Source organism: Macrosteles quadrilineatus, unplaced genomic scaffold (assembly GCF_028750875.1).
Source record: "Macrosteles quadrilineatus isolate MER2022 unplaced genomic scaffold, UCM_ALF_1.0 Scaffold_1__1_contigs__length_201487025, whole genome shotgun sequence".
Lineage (NCBI taxonomy): Eukaryota > Metazoa > Arthropoda > Insecta > Hemiptera > Cicadellidae > Macrosteles > Macrosteles quadrilineatus.
The window spans coordinates 135,159,767-135,179,424 of record NW_026542594.1 but is presented as its reverse complement, the minus strand read 5'-3'; the positions used below and the strand labels follow the sequence as shown (position 1 = coordinate 135,179,424).

General features: G+C 34.5%; 1 protein-coding gene across 2 annotated transcripts in view; it reads left to right on the top strand.

The window, feature by feature from the left end:
• The first annotated feature begins 3,597 nt into the window (after positions 1–3,597).
• The window catches only part of LOC128985358 (pumilio homolog 3), a 39,201-nt gene continuing 23,140 nt past the window's right edge, over positions 3,598–19,658 (top strand). The window contains exons 1-5 of one of the 2 annotated variants that reach the window (XM_054404788.1): positions 3,598–3,730; positions 8,873–9,064; positions 10,567–10,737; positions 16,285–16,499; positions 18,669–18,899. In XM_054404788.1, the coding sequence (XP_054260763.1) occupies positions 8,878–9,064; positions 10,567–10,737; positions 16,285–16,499; positions 18,669–18,899 (804 nt within the window). In that variant the 5' untranslated portion in view covers positions 3,598–3,730; positions 8,873–8,877. The remainder of the gene's footprint in view (positions 3,731–8,872; positions 9,065–10,566; positions 10,738–16,284; positions 16,500–18,668; positions 18,900–19,658) is intronic. The other variant, XM_054404797.1, reaches the window with a different exon arrangement.

Sequence of the window (19,658 nt, the reverse complement as noted above, 5' to 3'; positions counted from 1 at the left end):
GTAGAAAATATCGACACATGTGTTCCAGTACAGTACCAGATAGTTTGGCTACTGTACTGTTATGTTGACATTTCATGGTTGGCCATCATGCACTCCGAAGCCCACAGTCCTACTTTATGCCGTAGATAAATCATTCTCCTCAAGGACACATGGTTGAGAATGTTTTATTTGTTTATGCCCGGAACACTCGGGGCGACTTCGGATCACCTGCACCCAACTTGAATTGGCCGAATGGCGAATATGCCCAGTAATTGCTCTGAAATGAAATTAAATGAAATGACTTTATTTGCTTTTAACATGAAAAACATGTATTTGCAATCGTCAATGTTAAAGTCACTTATCATACAAACGCAAACCATGCAAAAATACAGATTTCGGTTCAAAACCATGTGTTCTACTCTACTCACACAATAGGCATACCTTTTTTTAATCGAAATCCTCAAGTCTAGCTGGACATTTATTAATTAGCAAAATTTTAAAAACACTTTTGAATTTTTTACCTTTCAGTACTTTTGTTGACTTTGGTAATTTATTAAAACATATTGCTCCCTTGACATAAGGACTATTTTCTGTTCTCTGGAAATTTCTCCTCACTCTGAAAAAAAGCATTACCCTGTCTAGTGTCATGGTCATGTATTTTTCCTACATTAAAAACCAAATTACCAGAACAACTGCTAAATTTAACCAAACATATACCAGATACATACATATAGCGTTCAAAGTCATAATACTATGTGCCAAAAATGACTTTACTTGGAGTCCTCGGGCTAACTTTTGCAACTAAACGTAGAGCTTTGTAACACAAAAATCCTTTTGGTATATGAATGGAAAGAACCTCCCCACAAGACAAGTCCTTATAAGCTAAATATGGATATACCAATCCAAAATAAACAGACCTTAAAGTTTCACTGTCCAAGTAGTCTGACAGCCTTCTTAACAGAGAAATTCCACTCAAAACCTTAGCAGCAACATGATCAATGTGTTTGTCCCATCTAAAATGCTCGTCAAAAAATATACCGAGAAATTTTACAAAAATCATTACCATCCATAGTCATATCTTCACATGCAATGCTAAGAGCTGGAACATTGTGACCTATTGAGAAATTAACAAGATCAGTCTTACTTACGTTTACCTATAAATCTATTTCTAAAAAATAAGCATTGGCAGCTTCTGCAAAATTTGTTAATATAGCTTTGAGATTTGCCATATTGTTTGCCCAGCACAGCCCAGATGTGTCATCTGCATACATACATGCAAAAACATTATCCATAACAATAAAACTATTTACATAGAATATATACAAAAAAGGTCTTAAAATTAAGCCTTGTGGGACCCCTGATGTTACCACCCGTGTTTCAGACATGTTCTCTCACCGTCGTGCCATCATCAAAAGAAACTGTGGTGCATTGTTTGCGATATTTTAGATAAGACTCCACCAGACTCACTTACCAACCTGGAACTTTATAACCAATCAGTTTAGCCAATAAACCCGGGGTCAACCCGATCAACCCTTCGAAAGGTCTAGCAGAAGCGCTGCCACTTTACAACGCTCATCAAGTAGCTCTGGGGCAATGTTTTACAGCACAACATAACTTATTATGCGGTGTCACTGGGAACAACCGTATCACGGCCGCGGCCTTCGAAGGGGCAACGTCCCAAGTAAGGTTGTAACAGCAACAGCTGTTTTATTTGGAAGCAGCTAATGGTATTTGTGTATTTACGAATTAAAGCTTGGTTACTGGACAATGAAAATATTGACTCCGCTTTAAATGTAGAGATATTAATTTTCAATTCTGTATGTTTTATTTGAAATATTTTGATAAATTTATGTTAATAAATTTTAATAAATAAAGTGCTAATTGATGAGCTGATGTCACCTGTCTACCATGTTATCTTATGGGACGTCTGGGGTCTGACGCTAAACAACGTTGCCAATTAATTCTATTAGGCTGCAGCCTGGAGTAAAAGGTGGCCATGACAGTAAGTATATATAATCCATCGCTTAGCTAACTTTTATGACCAGCATTAATTCGGCCATTTTGTCAGTTCAAAAAATGGTACCCTGATCCTCCAGAAAATAGTCCTAAGGCATAACCAACTGTGCTAAAATGAGCATATAGGTCAATTTTTTAATGAGTTAATATGAACCTTTCTTTTAAACCTTCCTAAACCATTCCCACGATTCTAATAAACAATAAAATACCTTTAACCTCTTCATACATGCTATATGAAATAACACTTAAACAAATTTTTTGATACCATTTTCGTATTCAGGAGGTTCAATTTAGTGGGTGTACACTTTTTTATTATGATACATGATATTTTTTATATAAATAAATAGCTGGCCACAAATGTGTTTCATAAAATGTAAAAGTGGATGTAATACACTTGGTATATGGTCTTACCTTATCTGCATGAAGGCCACATATGTTGCCACTTGTATGTACCAACAATACTTCCACTAATGCATACTGTCCACATATGTTGCCACATAAGTTAAATGAGTAATTAAAAATGTAACAAGGTAAAAAAATTACAAAAACATTGATTTCAACAAATTTTCAACCATACAAAATCTTAAACTAACAAAACAATCGTACTAAAAATCTTTCTTCTCTTACATTAATTTGTAAATATTTCTTAAAAAAAAACAATATTTTCTTACATACACTTTTAGTACCGTACTAAATAGAGTCTGTTCTTCTTTTGCCTGCTTATAATTCTTCAAAATTCAATGTATGATTCTCTTCATAAAAATTGAAATCTTCCACACCGGTACACTCCGGACAAAAAGGTTCCTGACATTTTCCATGGATGAAGCGTGTTCGACTACGGCACTACTTGTCATGACATCTTGGGGCATTTTCACTTCAACTTTTGTAGGATAATGATCTTTCCCATCAAATTTCCTTGATAGAGGTGCTTTCTGAAGTGAATTCCTCTTCTTGGGGGCGGATTAAATGATGATGATGAAATTCTTGGTCTTCCTCGTTTCTTAGTGTTCATCAAACTTAAACCATAGGAGATGAGCTCTTCTGCCAAGTCTGCCTTGAAATTTAGTAAATGGATATCTAGGATCTTTTTGGCCCTAGTGATAAAAACTACAATATTTTCCATCAACTGTAAATGTAACAATACATAAGATATAATTATTATAATAAATAATACATTTTAATAACTTCTAATTTTATCAGCCCTAAATAATAATCTCTATCAAAGTGAACATAGATAACATACAATATTAAACTTTAGTTCACTTTTAGCTTAACTAATTTTTTAAAAATCCAGATTTGCCAGAACGAATAAAACTATAAAAACGGATTTTACCCGGTTTTGGGTCAAAGAAGAAATATCAAAGAACAAAGGAAAACTACCACAAGAACAAAGAAGAATATCAATCAGTGACGTCATGGATCCGGACGTACTATCTATCTGTATTACGCATAGACGTAACCACAGCCACAGCGTTTTGTTACTCTAAGCAATAAGGGTGTACTCTATCTCTATGCACTTGTCCACGAACTAGAAAAAAAATACCATGTGCTTTTCTTAAAAATAACCTCCTACCTAACCTAACTTCTGTCGTTCTGGTTTTGTTGAATGTTGGATCTCCAAGTTAAAGTTTCCTCAGAGCCATCCTTCTTCATATCAATCAAACCAACACAACTAACAACATACCGCATTGGGATTTTATACCTGAATTTGTCTTTTGTAAAAAAAACTGATCAGGTATGGTAGATAATTTATACTTAAAAAGTACTATAATTTGTAAAAAAAGATATTAAAAATAATGGTGAAGTCTAGATGTACCTAGTATATTTTATTTATTTAGGCCTATTTCATACGGAAACACCATTATTAAAATAATATACATTGGCAGATTGCACTGTTTTGCATAAAAATATAATAATAATAATAATAAAATGATTGGACAAAAATCATTTAGGCCTAGGCCTATTCTTTACCATATATTCTGTTCATATATTCTGTAGGCAGAGGATACGCGTCCGGTAACCGGACGTGGATTAGACGTCCGGCAATTACTGTCATAACCTAACCTAACCAACCAAACTTGCTGATAGTGAAAAAATCGAATTAAGGTGAAATTCTTTCTCTATAAAAAAAATTATTAATGCCAAAAATTCTAATAAAAGATGTACAGTTAAGAATAAATGGTATTCAATGCAAAACTCTTCGACAAAAAGTTAAAGTCATCAATGGGATTCGAACCCTGGACCTCTTGCATATCAGCCGAGCACCTTATCCACTACACCACGAACACCGATGGCTGGTCATTGTATTGTTGTGGTAAAGGCGTTCCAGGCTCCCGCAACCCCATGACGTCATTGCCGTACGCCTTATCCACGTCCGGTTACCGGACGCGTATCCTCTATGTATTCTGTATGGTATATTCTGTACCAGCTATGCCTAGCCTATGTTGAGCTGTTCACCTATTCCTATTGTTATTCTTAAAAAAAAGCTCCATAAACCGTCTTAGACAACACTTGTTGCAAGTTAGTAATAGATTGGGTAGTAGTAGATTGGGGAGTGGGATTTTTTATCCCTTATCCCTATTTGTGGAAATTTTTTCAAACATTTGATCACACCTACCATTTTCATAACTTGGTCCTAAGCCTAATTAGGCGTACTTAAAGAAATAGGCCTAGGATCAAAACTGTCAAAACTCACAATAGGCATTGGACTTAACCTACATTTGGTTCAGTTTTTTTTTTGTAAATAGGCTACTCATACTAGTTGACATACAACTAACTTTAGTATGATTCAATTCAATGATTTATTTGGCCACTAGCAGAGTAAGTACCCGTCCTTCGTACGGGGTTGGAATAGGCCTATAAGTTAGTATAAAATGCTTATTACAGTTATCCTCTAGCTTTGCGTTTGCAATTAGGGAGGACACAGTTTGATAAAATTTGTTTTTTTTTAAATTTACAGTATTCTATAGTATTACACATCTACCATAGGGCCTAGCCATAATGTTCTACCACATCACCTAAACAATAGAGAAAAATAAATTATTAAAAATTTATAAACAAGCTGGAAGATAGGCCAGAGATTCATTCCATAAATTCTGATATGACTTCAACACATTGTGAAATGCCAACATTTGATGGGCTGAGTAACCTAAAGCTAACCTTAAAACTAAGTTTACCAGCTAACAGTTCCTCCCCCTTCAAGTAAAATTTAGGTCCAGTAGACAAACTTAGGATGACATGTTGATGGTCAGCAATCTGGTCTCTGCTAACCCAAGCACGATAGTTCCAGCAGTCAAAGTTGGTTAAGAATGTGTCCAGAGATGCTTTACCTCTTGTTGGCTCAATAATACTACTATATATATTGAAACTACGTAGTAGGTTTAAAAAATCACGAGCCTCACTTGTAGGCTTTAGTAAATCTATGTTATGGTCAGTTCCAATGACCACAGAGAGACCAAGAGTGGTCAGATAATAAAGACACTGGTTCAGAAGTCTTAAGAAAGTGACAATACTACCACTTGGTGACCTGTACATGGTAACAACAACAAGAGATAGTTCATGTATTGCTACAGCTGCAAATTCACCTTGCACTTCAATAGAAAAGTTACTCAGGTCCAAAGGTATACAGGTTAGTTTATTGCACACAAACAATGCCACACCACCCCAGGGGCGTGAACGACAAAAGTGGGATAAAGGTTGAGATTTGAAATTTTACTATAATAGTCCATTTCATCGTTTACCATCCAATGCTCTTGAATACATGGAATGTCAATTTTTTGTTCCATGCACAGAATTTCCAAAAGAGGAATTTTGTTTCTCAAGCTTTGGGTATTTACAGCACAAAAGTTAAAGATATTCACAAGCAGCACTGGGCTGACAGATCACTTCCTTTTCCCTAAAAAAGTACGAGAGGGCACGTAGTCTCGGTTTTGTCTGGCCTAACCTCAAACTCCTTAACTAAGGCACCTACTGGCCAAAAGGACAAATCAAGAACCCTGGTAATCTCCGCTGGAGATATTCCTAATTTTAAAAGAACTGTACGAGTCGTACTTGGTATTTAATTTCACACACTCACCAGCTATGTTACTGTCTTGGAGGTATGAGGTAATTTCATCAGGTTTAGTGTCACTGGCCAATCTAGAAACGAACACCCAACTTTTCCTCTCAACCGCCCTAACCTTAGATTGGGAGTAGTTCTTCGTTTACTTATTAGGTAGGCTACCAGTACATAAAATTATGTATAGTCGAGTTACCTAACTTATTGTGACTGTTGTCATCAGATGTTAAGTTACCATTGTCATTGTTAATTTTCACATCTTTTAGCGAATTTCCCATAGCCTATAGGGAATAAGCTATTATCGTAGTAGGCCTACTCATGGTAAGACCCGGGACCGATTTACTTTTTCGTTTTGAGGTCCCTAGAGGCCAAAAACGCCATCCGTTCGAATTCACATATATATATTTATATATATGTGTCCGTTAGCATGACGGTAACTTGAGCAAAAATGATCCGATTTTGATGAAGTTAGGTATAAACGTGTAAACCTCTGTCAACGGCCAAGAAAAAACCTGGGTCGATCTGTGTATATATATATCCTTGATTCTGCCTGTAGACCTAATCAGCCTTTCCCCGACCCTTAACAACATTTACCAAAAATACATAGGCCTAACTTATATGCCTACTTTTCAAATATACTGAGAAAACACTGTGAATTTAATTTTTATGTTTGAGTAAGGACCCTGAATGTGTAACTTAACAGGTTTATACTAAATGGTTTATATTACCTGGCTTTGTCAAGTGATCCTGCTTCAGTAGTTTACTACTATAGTTTCAGACTTAAAAGTCCATCTTCAGGTAGGAACAAAAACGTCGATAAGTCAATATGTCATCACTCATCTTCTGGCGTCGCCACACGTGTACCCCCTGATTATTTACACTGGCTAGTTTGTACAGTAGGCTATTATATTTGTTTTTTATATCTTTTCGTGTTTGTGTATGTGTTCTAAGTGTAACAACGAATCTAACCACATTGGTTGGATGACTTATTGACTAATTTTACTAGAATTAATTTACGTAATCAATTTACTCTATAATGCTTCAAGACTATATATATTTGTATTTTATTTTTTTGAAAAATTGTAAATTTTTATATATTGTGGAAATAAAATTGATTTGATTTTTTGATTTTTTGATTTTATTGACGTTTTTGTTCCTACCTGAAGATGGACGTTTAAGTCTGAAACTATAGTAGTAAACTACTGAAGCAGGATCACTTGACAAAGCCAGGTAACATAAACCATAGCTTAAATTTAGTGATCCAGAGGCTACCTCACCATGAAATTAACAGGTTTATTGGGACTGGAATTATGCATTAAAAACTCATCGCTTGTATAAACTTAACAAACTGTAAATTAAAATTAGTGACACACTTAAGTTGGATGTGACCAACTTAATTAAGTTTTAGGTAAGTTAGGCCTACCCGGAAGTTACTGCTAGAGTTTATAAGATCTACTTATTAAAAGCTTAAAATAATGTGCCTTTTTGATTAAACTTAACCACGGTTAGCAAATTTTATATAACTTATGGATGCGTAGTAAAATAGTTAGTTTAAAAAAAAATTATCAGGATAGGCCTAGATCTGGATAATACCAAATTACCTAGTAAAACATATTACCTTTTAAAACTAATAAAAGTGATTCTTTAAAATGATAGAACAAAACTGAATTTTATAATCGTAGAACAATACAAAATGTAAACATAAACATTTTACAGATGATTCAGATAATTGTTTAAAAGAGCCAGGTAATGTGAATATATTACACCTAGTAGGCTATGAACTATTTTTGAACAAACTATTAAAGGTATAAAATTACCTGAGTACTGCCAGAGTGAACCTGTGTAGTCCTTACGGATTACGTGTTTCGAGGACTTAAGTCCTCATCATCAGATCTCGTAGAAGAATATTTAACACTGTCAGCTTCGAAAAGGTACCTGGACACTGGCAGTCATTATCTTGACCTGCAACTGTGTGCACACAGTCGGACATTGTAAGTTTTTGTTGGTATGCCTACTTGTTTTTGTTGGTAAAACGTCTACGTCTGTATATAATATGTGTCCGTGTTTCGTATTTAAACTCTTGACGACCTTTTCAAAGTGACAGTGTTAAATGTTCTTGTACGAGATGTGGTGATGAGGACTGAAGTCCTCAAAAAGCGTGATCAGTAAGGACTACACAGGTTCACTGTGGCAGTACTCAGGTAATTTTATACCTTTTATAGTTTGTTCAATTATTATCAATTATCAATTATTTAAGATGGGGACGCCACTATGTGCGTATTTTAACCCAAATATGAGTGAAGGATGAGTGTAGGATGAGTGGCGCGATCTTGTAGTCTTGTTAGTGACTAAGGCCGACATGTTCCTTAGACACAGCTGTTAATTAATAGCCCATACAGCTAATGGCAACTAAGGGACCTACAGTTTATTGTGGAATCCGAACCACATTTTTTCCTCGTAATTAACGAATTGGTCTAATTATTTAGGATAGTACTGTGGATAGTCGTAGTACTCACTAGTGCGGATTTAATCCACACCAGGTAGCATCGCATCCACAGTGCATCCCTATAATTATCCACAATTCGTGACCTCCTAGTAGCTGGATTACAGGACGACGCCACCCGTCCCAGTCTACCTTACTGTATTTTACTTTAATAAAAAATAGTATTGAGAAAGATAAAAAGATCAAGATAAAAGCCGAACAAGGTAAGAATTTAACAGTTGTTCAGTGCTCCAGAGACAAAACAACTCAACTATGAATATTTCTGAACAGTTCTTATCTTTTACACAATAATTAATGGAGATTCCTTTCTATTTCAGATTGAATGCTTTTAGGGAACAGCAAAATGAAACGGGGACCTGCTATCAATGATGACCATGTACATGATAGAAAGAAGATCAAAACATTCTCACCTCAAAAGGAAACAAAACAGAAATTTGAGAAAAAAACTTCATCAAAAATAAAAAATAGTATTGAGAAAGGTAAAAAGATCAAGATAAAAGCCGAACAAGGTAAGAATTTAACAGTTGTTAGTATTATCACAAAGACCAAGTTGGATAGGATATCTTATCTTTAGTTACTAACGAAACTTCTCTCGATCCAAAGGAGGGGTCACCAATCTTTTTTACCCGAGGTCCACAGTTATTAGGATTAAAATAGACTTACTGTACAAACGTACTTACGTTTCAAAATCGATTTGGACTTTGTCCTATGAATTTTCATAGTTTTAAGGTGAGTTTGAAATAAATTTCGTGAAAAAAACTATATGCAATAGACCTAATGTAATAGGGTGGCTTAAGGTAAAAAATTATAATTAAAGTAGCCTATACATAATATTGTCCGAGGCAAAGTAAAGTGGCGAAGCCAAATTTTTGTATAATGTCTTCGCAATAATATTTCTTAAGAACAATCACTATTTTCTGTATAGGCTTAAAAATCACTTCACCTTATGTCAGTTGACCGTTGCCTAGTTTTGATGCTCTATCTTTATTACTTTTTTCAATATTGAACCGTCCTGAAACTTTTTTCCGCTCATTATATACAAATGGATTTAATACAGTAGAACCTCTTTAATCCGAACTAATTGGGACCAGGGGTAGTTCGGACTATTGAATAGTTCGGATTACAGAACATATTGTTGTTTTTACATAGCAATAGCTAAAACATGGCTAAAATTGATCAACATTATTTTTGGGAAAGTGAAAAAATGTTTTATAAAGTAAAATTCAGTGTTTATTTATTACAGTAGTTAAACATGGTGAATAAAACATACTGTAAATTAAATACAGTATACAATAAAGAACTGCTGTACTGTGTATAGAGTACAGCAATGAGGGGTTCGGATTAGTGGACGTTCGGATTACGGGGGTTCGGATTAAAGAGGTTCTACTGTACTTGATAACTGTTAGCCTACTATACAAAACATTTATGCAAAAGGTCATTTAAGTCACAACTTTAGTGGGCTTACAGTAAGCAGTAAAAAAACATAAGTTGTCTGCTGAAGCCGACGGGCAAAAGCTAGTACTATATAATATAATATTGAATAACTATTTTTTTTAGATGGCCTCTTTTAATGCACAACTTAAACTAATACAGTTTTAAATATCAAGTTGCCTAACAATAAAAGTAACAACTGAATTGAACAATACTTTAAACCTAAACATAACCAAACACCTTTATGCATCGTCACTGTCTGAGCCGTGTCTTGTAGGCTCTAGCATCACAATTAGGCGTACCAACTAACTAGTCGTCTGCCAGGTTGTTTCTTGTAGGTGTCTCAAGCAGACATAATTAGAACTTCATGATATACGCTGCTGTACGCAATACTGGGTGTGGTGAACATATTTTATTTTGTTTCTGAAACAAAACAATATGTTCGTTTTTATTTATCTTCTCTTTTGTGTCGTCTCTCTGTTGCAAAGCGCAGGTACAGCATGTAGTAATTATAAATTTATAAATTTACATAGTTTGTTTTAACATTCTGAATTGATATCTATGATATTAAACCTTACAGGAACACTTTCATTGAAACAAAAAAAACTTACTGTCTCACCAAAGAATGGACTCTCTGGAAAACAGAAAATAAAAAACTCAATTAAAGACAATCTATTGAAAAAAGCTCAGTTTACCAAAGATTTAGCAACTGGAAAACAGAAAACCAAGATTAAAGGAGAATTCCCTACAGGTAAGGTTTAATATAGTTATTATACAATTACCTAGTTAGAATTAAATTGATAAATTACTTTAAAGAAGGGTTAATTCAACAGGGCTTTCATGGGTGGCTTTTTTTACAGACCAGTTTATGAACATTTAGTACAAAAATTTATTTTAACTTCATTAAAAGTTGGGAAGGTATGAGAAGTTTGACTAAGTTATATTCTTATTCTTATAATATTAATTTCCATAGTTTTATTAACAACTAGAGGTTGTCCAGTGGTCGAAAACTGGGGCGATAAAAATATAAAATAAATATAAAAAATAATATATAAAAAAAGCATTTCAAAGTAAATATAAAACATCTTATTAAATACAATTATTAACAAGAACTGTATAAAACTCAATTCAAACATTTCATAATGTTAGCATTGAACTAAACAAAAACATTGAATTAAACAAACATAATAATAATTAATTCTGAACATCTGTGAATCTTAATAACATATGTAACAGTGGTCCCCCCCTTAAAGTTTTGTGCGTAGCATCTGGTCCACGTGTCGTCTCCAAGTTTGACCATCATCCATTCTAACGTAATAATGAAGATTACCATCTTTAATTTCAACTGTTCCCAAGGCCCACTTGTCTCTTCCTGAATAATTTCTTACTTGTACGCGGTCCCCAGGATTGAATCTTCACATTATACCTTTTGGACTGGTAGGTTCGTGTTTTCCCCGAGGCTTTAGTAGACTTAGATAAGTGCGAATCTTTCTATTAAACATGAGGAAATATGAAGAGGTTCCCGTTGAATTAGGAGCTTGGTGGATCTGCATTAGAAATCTGTGTATTTTTTCATCGATGGTCCCAGGTTCATTTTCCATACATTTAAGTGATTTCTTTACAGTTTGAAAAACGTTCAGCCTGCCCATTAGATGAAGGGTGATATGGTGCAGTTGTTTTATGTGTAATGCCACACTGTTCAAGGAAGCTCGTAAACTCTAAGGAAGTAAACTGTATCGTCCATTGTCTAACACAAGAAGATCTGGTAATCCAAAAGTAGAAAACATTTTTCGCAACTCCTTTACTGTCCAAGTAGCTGTAGTACATTTCGTAGGCAATACTTCTAACCATTTGGTAAATGTGTCAATGACTAACAGGAATTAAAGTCCATTTGTAGGGCCAGCAAAATCAATGTGAATCCTTTCCCAAGGTCTAGTAGCTGGTATCCAAGGATGGTTCACTTCTTTTTGTGGTGCATTTTGTTTTTCTCGACACGCTCTGCATGATGCAATCATCTCCTCGATATCTTTGTCTTGTCCTTTCCAATAACAAAAACTTCTGGCTAATGCTTTCGTTTCAATACACCCATGTGTCCAAAGTGTAATTCATTCAAAACGATTTTAGTAAGAGACTTCGGAATCATAACCCTCCATCCCTTGAGGATACAACCTTCATGAAGACTCAGTTCACCATCGTGAAATCCAAGTTTTTCAACAGACTGGCCATTTTGTAAAGCGTGTAGGCCTACTATCTTATTCATTTCCGTGTCATGGGAAGTTTCTTTTGCTACCAACTTATGATCCAAACTCATTTGATTGATCTGACTTGTTAGGAAAACATCAATTTGGTCAATGCAGGTACTATTTTGTGTCTCAGTAGGAAATCTAGAGAGAAAATCAGCATTTCCATGTTCATTTGATCTTCTGAACTCAATGCTGTAGGCCTAATCAAAGCCTGATAAATAATGAGAATAATTGAACAAGCGAGTTGCAGACATGGATGGAAGATTTTTTTCTGGGTTGAAGATTGTGACTAGTGGTTTGTGGTCGGTTACGAGGTGAATTTGCGACCGTAACAATAAGTAAAGAACTTTTTAAGGCCCCAAATAATGCCAGTTGCTTCCTTGTCTATCTGACTATATTTTTCTTCAAGAACTGTATACAACTCAATTTAATCATTTCGTAATGTTATCATTGAACTAAACAAAAACATTGAATTAAACAAACATAATAATAATAATAATTAATTCTGAACATCTGTGAATCTTAATAACATATGTAACACATCTGATTACTACAGATAATACGATTTTGGTTATGTATTAACAGGCAATATAAAATAGATTTAACAAATTTACATATTAAAGACTGAAAAGTAGAAAATAATTAGAAATAAAAATACATTTTTTTAAATGACACATTTTTAAACGCACTAAAAAGTAGAAATTAATTTATAAATATGTAGAGAGAATATGAATACTTGTAAGATTTAAAACGAAAAACTTAATATATGATAATGCCTGCAATCTATATAAATAAAATTACAGTTTTGTCTGTACACTGCTTAGAATCATGCAGTTTTTGGTTATTTTTACGTTTGATAGCCTAAGAAAGCCGAAACGAGTCTTATCTCAATTTCTGTCTGTTGGTCTGTCCATTCTGTGATTCCGTCTGTGACGCCAAAATGTCATTTTACGCGGCCTACCCCTAGAAAACTAGAGTACCGATCAAGGTTCTAATCATTTTTCTGTATTTACTAGATTGGTGAGAGTGTCTTTGGCTATAAAAAACCTGGTCTCACTTCTTTGAAAACAAAATAACGAACCATTAAAAACCCTATTTTGTTGGATTTTTGTAAAATTTTCTCCCAATGTTTACTATTACATTACATTTTATAAAATAACGATCAGCTGTTTGGATTAGTTCTCACTTCTAGCTGTCACTGATATGTTTACATTAAAAGTTGTTTACAAATACCGCAACCATTTCCGATCAAGTTTTGTTAGCACATCCAAACCAAGTAAGATTAAAAACGTTGTGCCTTACTTAACCGGTTTAATTAATCGCAAGTGCAACGATTGTTCTTGAGTTTTGATAACCGGGAAAAATACCGAGAAACAGTGTTGTTTTAGTGCTGGGAAACTTACATTTTTTATCTTCGTCACCAATAGCTTAGGCTACAAAACAGGTTTCCGCTCATTAACGGCGCTTCAAGGACAGTTGTGTAAAGTGCAAAGTAAATAATCCCAACTGCAGTGGGTGATCGTGGATGTTGCTGCGATCTTGGAAGATCTTTCTGATTTCGCTGTGATCGTAACAGAGGTTTAACTTAGGCCTACAGATGTAGCTAAACTCGCTTTTCCAATGTGTTACTTACATTTCAACAACGGTATCGGTACTTTTCCTACTTAGGAAGTAAAACTATGTTCCCCTCAGATTTGTGCGTTTTTTTATCACAATTCCTCCGAATATATGTACCGATTATCGTTTAGAGATAACGTAATCTTTTAAATAAGAAACCTTTGTTTGGATAAAGGTGGTTTCTTCAAACTGTCATTAATATGATAACATAAAAAGTTGATAACAAATAATACTATTAATTAATTGAAAATATCTTTGATTTTTGAAAACTTAAAAACAATTTAAAACCAAGAGAGATTGATAACTTCGGAACTGCACCACACCAAGTGAAAGTTTTTGTGAACAAACCATAGTGAGTTTTTAAAGCTTTAAACGTTGTTAACGTTACATGTTACATGTTTTGTGGCCTGTGTATTTATTTATTTATTTTTATATTTGCCAACGGATTAACACCTATAATACAGTTTGATTAGAAGGACAGTTTGAATTGGTCGTAAGTAGGCTACTATAGTTTTTGTTTTAAATGTAAATGTTGGTTTTTGGTACTGCTACTTTTCCTTAGAACCGGTGGTAGCAGTTAAGAACCATTTTTATGTACAAACACATGACTATTTACAAGTATAGTTATCATTTGTGCTGCACCTTATTTCTTATTAAATTTAATTGATGTCTTACTGTATAATTTTTTTGCGTTTTCTGTCTGGACTCCAAAACGTTAGTTTATGCTATGAAAATGATAAAACATTAGTGAAAGATTTTTTTAGCAAACCTTCATGAATTTTTAAAGCTTGGCGTTGTTAACGTATTGATTTACTTATTTTTATATTTGCTAACGGATTTACACCAATTTTACAGTTTTATTAGGCCTAAAAACGATTATGATAAAATTTGATGACACTATCAAGACTTGTAAATAATTATTTTGTTTGTAATTTGCTTTGGTTAAAGCGTAGCAAATCCCCTAATTCAATTCTGTATTTGTAAGTGTATGTCTGTTGGTAACGCATTAATGTCCTTATTCCTCAGTGTTTCGTGGAAAAGACAAGAGCAAATTTGTTAATGAAAATTTCAACACAAATAAAGTGTGCAGTAATGAGGTTGAGGTAGTATTTTAACTTTTTTTAACCCGTGTGAAAAGTAACTTTCAATTACAGGCCTTTCTTAGGGCTATGCCTCATAGATCTATAAAGCTATTATCATTAGATATAAAATATGGACTAACACGATCCACACAACACACACATTAAACACACACACAACACTTTGCGAAGCATTCGTTTTGGCTTTGAAACTGTCAGACATTGTATTTGCGAAGGTTTATATTTATTCCTATATACAGTAATAGTTTTGCCAGCATATCTGGAAAAATGCACACTAAATATGCAAACCAACTCCTGTTCTGAATATAAGGTTTCATCTTACTACAAGATTCCCGTACGTAGAACGGGCTAACAGCTAGTAGATAATAATAGTTCAATGTGTGAAGATATACTCTTTAGTGCGTTTAAAAACGTGGCATTAAAAAAAAACTATTATTTATAATTATTAATTTTTAAAGAGATTTTGCTTATCTACAGGAAAATATCTTTTAAACAGTATGCGTAAATTTTCCCTGCGATGCACACGAGCTGAGAAAAAAGGTTTTAAAGAAACATACTTGCCTAATAATATATAGATTGGTAGATTGCAAAAAAATTATCAGAGAATGAAAGTGCATGTAGGGCCTACTTTAAAAAATTTAAACATTCTCACAAATCATTATTAAAATTGATATAAAGTGTTGAGGGAAAATTGTTTCTAACTCTCCAGACCATTGTAAGCTTAACCTGCGGGAGGGTTGGCTTATGTTGTGAGGAGCCTGACTAATCCTCTGGAAGGCTTAGCCTATACTATAGGCTATAAGTTTAAATCTATGGAAATCTGACTCATTCTTTAAGGGAAGCTTGACCTGCGGGAGGTTTGGCTTATGTTGTGAGGAGCCTGACTAATCCTCTGGAAGGCTTAGCCTATACTATAGGCTATAAGTTTAAATCTGTGGAAATCTGACTCATTCTTTAAGGGAAGCTTGACCCGTTTTTGTGAGAGCTTTAAAATACAGAAATAAAGTAGTTGATACATTTTATGTGCTGCACACAAGAAAGGACGAATAAGTGAGACAATACCAACTTAATTATAAAACAAAAAAGCCAAGTCAACTTGGTCGCAACTTGCTATTCAAATTTCAAATTGCTGAAATTTACAATTTTAAACACTTCTTTGTTAGGGATAATAAATGCTTAGCTACAAAACCAGATTTTAGAGTAACTGGTTGAAAATTATAAGATTTTTTTTATTGATTCTTCTCAACTTACTAGTAAGTTTTACCTAGTTTGTTTGAAATGTATTATATTGCCATGTTTTTGTCAAATTTATAATCTAGTCCATTGTAATAATTACAGATAAGGATGGAAAACCTTTGTGGAACAAAGTGAAATCTGAAAAGAAAAAACTTAAAGAAACAAGAAAGGCTCATCGTACTGGTGAGGAGCAATACCAGATTTCTGTAAAAGCGAAAGCAATTTGGGAAAAACTGAGAGGAAAGAATCATACAGATGAGAAAAAAGAAGCATTAGTTAATGAGCTTTTTATGTTGCTTAAGGGACAAACACCCAATGTAAGTAATTAATTTGAGTATGCTTTTTATTTGCAGTAGCCCTAAGTTAATTGTGTTTTAGAGTTGAGAGGGTAATTGAGGGTACATTGAGGTTATTATTGATTTGATTGAAAATTAAAAAGAAAAAGTCTTAGGTCTATTAGTTAAATTGTAAAATTGTAGAAAAAGATCAAAGTTTTTGGATTTCACCCTCAGTTAAGTGACGGTCGGACAGAGATTCATAGCTGCCGGCCCTTGGGGTCACTTTAACATGAGTGCATATCATAATTCCTTGTTTTTAGGTCTACAGTAGACTCCCTCTTATCCAGACACCTTTTAACCGGACATCGGTTTAACCGGACTACACTCGCCGGAAATGACATCTATTTAACCGGACAATTTTTATCAGCACATCGGTTTAACCGAAAACATCGACAGGAAGTGGGTGGTACTGAAACGACTGTTCTCGTGGGAAAGATTTGAGACTAGTGATCATGTGTCTAAATACAATGCTCTCCTAAATTTAAAATAAATACTGTATACAGTATGCTTTTAAATGGTCCGTTTTAACGAGTTTTTGGGGACGTCGGTTTTTCGGGTTAAACCGACGTCCCCAAAAACTTGTTAAAACAGACCATTTAAAAGCACTGTATTTGTATTCCAAAAAATATTTTACGCTCTCATAACGTTGTAAATGTATCTAGGATTAAGACTATACAATATAAAAATAACACTTAAAAAATAAGCCAAATATAAAATAATTGATTTTTTATATTTCCTATAAGGAATTGCAATATTTTCTTCCAGAATATAAAATGTCTGGCGCTACAAAAAATTATTGTTTGAACGCAATATTAAAAAAAGCTTATATTCATTAGTGTATTGAATGTCAAAAATAATTATTTTTCGATAGTAAACATTTAGTTTTGTATTTTTTTGTAAAAGCTTGCCAAAAAGCCATGCTTGCCGACTTTGTACTAGTTTGATGATGTCCCGGCCAATGGCAGCACAGTCCGACCCGTGCTAAATACGACTCATTTAAACTGGCCACAGATCCACTGAAATAAATAACGTTACGTCGTTATATCCAATGCCAAGCAAGTGACGATATTTAATTTACAGGGATCTAAGACTAAAATATTTTTGGACTGTTTATTTATTTTATTAAAATATAGGCTAACTATTTAATAATATTATTATTTAGTATTATTTAATAGTACTGTATTATAGTATTATTTAATAATAATAGACAGAGACTTTTGCTTAAACATTTCAGATGTTTAGATGCTTAAAAATATGTTTAAAGGACTGTAATAAAACATTTTGTCATGTGTTAACTACTAAAACCAATTCAGGATAGTGGTTATGTCATTGAGTTTATTATCGTGTGTTTTATTTATAAAGTTGTGTAGCTTAAAATGTTTTGCTGAAATATTGATTCACATTATTACATACCATATTTTATGGTGTGTATAAAATATGCAAATTGTGAATGCGAGGCTGACGAACTGAGACCGGCTGAGACGCAGAGGGTGGGTAGGCAAAGGTAGCAAGCAGTGAAAGTGAAACATGTGGTGGGACAATAGACAAAGGGGTAGGACACTGGCTGAGGGTAGCTAAGTTGGTGCTTTTTAGTTTCTAGGCCAAACAGGGTTGTAAAAAATAGCAGCTACCGCCATTTGACACCCACAAAACTGGTGGCAAGGGTGGTACTATTACAAAAGTCTGTCTTAGGAGAACAGTATTGTTGCTCTTGACACCTGCAGAATATGGAATACAGACTGACTCCGGCCGCCTCTTAACTTTAATCTACACAAATTCACTACACTTTATTTAAGTCACTACACCTCTGATAAGTATGCTCTGTGTTAGTGTGCTTATTTGTGTTAATGTGACAGATTGTCTTCAGCCACGACATGGCCAGGGTGGTCCAGTGAATGCTGAAGCTTGGATCTCCTGCTTTAAGGTCCTCCCTATGTGAAGACCTCAGCTCCAGCACTGTTTCCTTTTTGTGTTAGTTTGCTTATTTGTGTTAATGTGACAGATTGTCTTCAGTCATGACATGGCCAGGGTGGTCCAGTGGATGCTGAAGCTAGGATCTCCTGCTTTAAGGTCCTCCCTATGTGAAGACCTCAGCTCCAGCACTGTTGCTTTTTTGTGTTAGTTTGCTTATTTGTGTTAATGTGACAGATTGTCTTCAGTCATGACATGGCCAGGGTGATCCAGTGGATGCTGAAGCTAGGATCTCCTGCTATAAGGTCCTCCCTATGTGAAGACCTCAGCTCCAACACTGTTGCCTATCTTCAGTCTCGGTACTCTAGCTTCTGCGTTAAGCGAGCACTCAAGTATGCAAGTAAGGCAGATCGCAGCTTGCTCATCCAATCTTGCAATGGGCACTTCTTAAAACTCTTTAGTCATTTGGTAAGTACCATTACAGGAACATTTTGATTGTCATTATTTTAATCAGGACACACCATTGTTTGGTAAAACTAAAATATCTTTTCTAACTAGAGGTGTGCGGATATCCGATATTTCAGGTTGGTTTTGGTTCGGTTCAAATATCCGGGTATATTCAGGTAACTGAACCGTGCCCAAATTTGATATCCGACAATATCCGTTAAATATCCGACATTTCCGGAGAGACTGTACCTACTGTAAATGACGTTTGAGACTGAGGTCAAAATGAGGATGAAATAAAATTATTTCCGCTAAATCAACCCCAAGGAATAACGTAAAAATGTTTTTAACTTTTTACCGATACAGAGTGTGCAAAAAACTGAGGGTCACTAATCCGAATCTCGGAATTTTTAAATGTAAACATACATAATTTTAAAATAGGGATGGATGGAATTGAATTTTTACTTCGGGAAGGGACAGGACGGGATTTTTATTTCCTTCCCGATTTTTAGGACGGGATGGGACGGGATTTTTTCCTGTGCATAAAAAAAAAGTCTTGAGTATTGCAGTTACAAAAAAAAAAACTAAATCAATTTTTACCGTTTGTGGCACTATCTAGAAAAACCAAAAAATGGTTTGGTTACAACAATTTACAGGTACCTATAGAAACATGTGACTCGCGGTCAAAATGACTCGCGGTCACGGGGTTATCGTCGGTACGACTCACAGTAACGGCGTGGTTGTCGGTATGAATCCGCGATCAAGGGGTGTCCGTTGGTATGA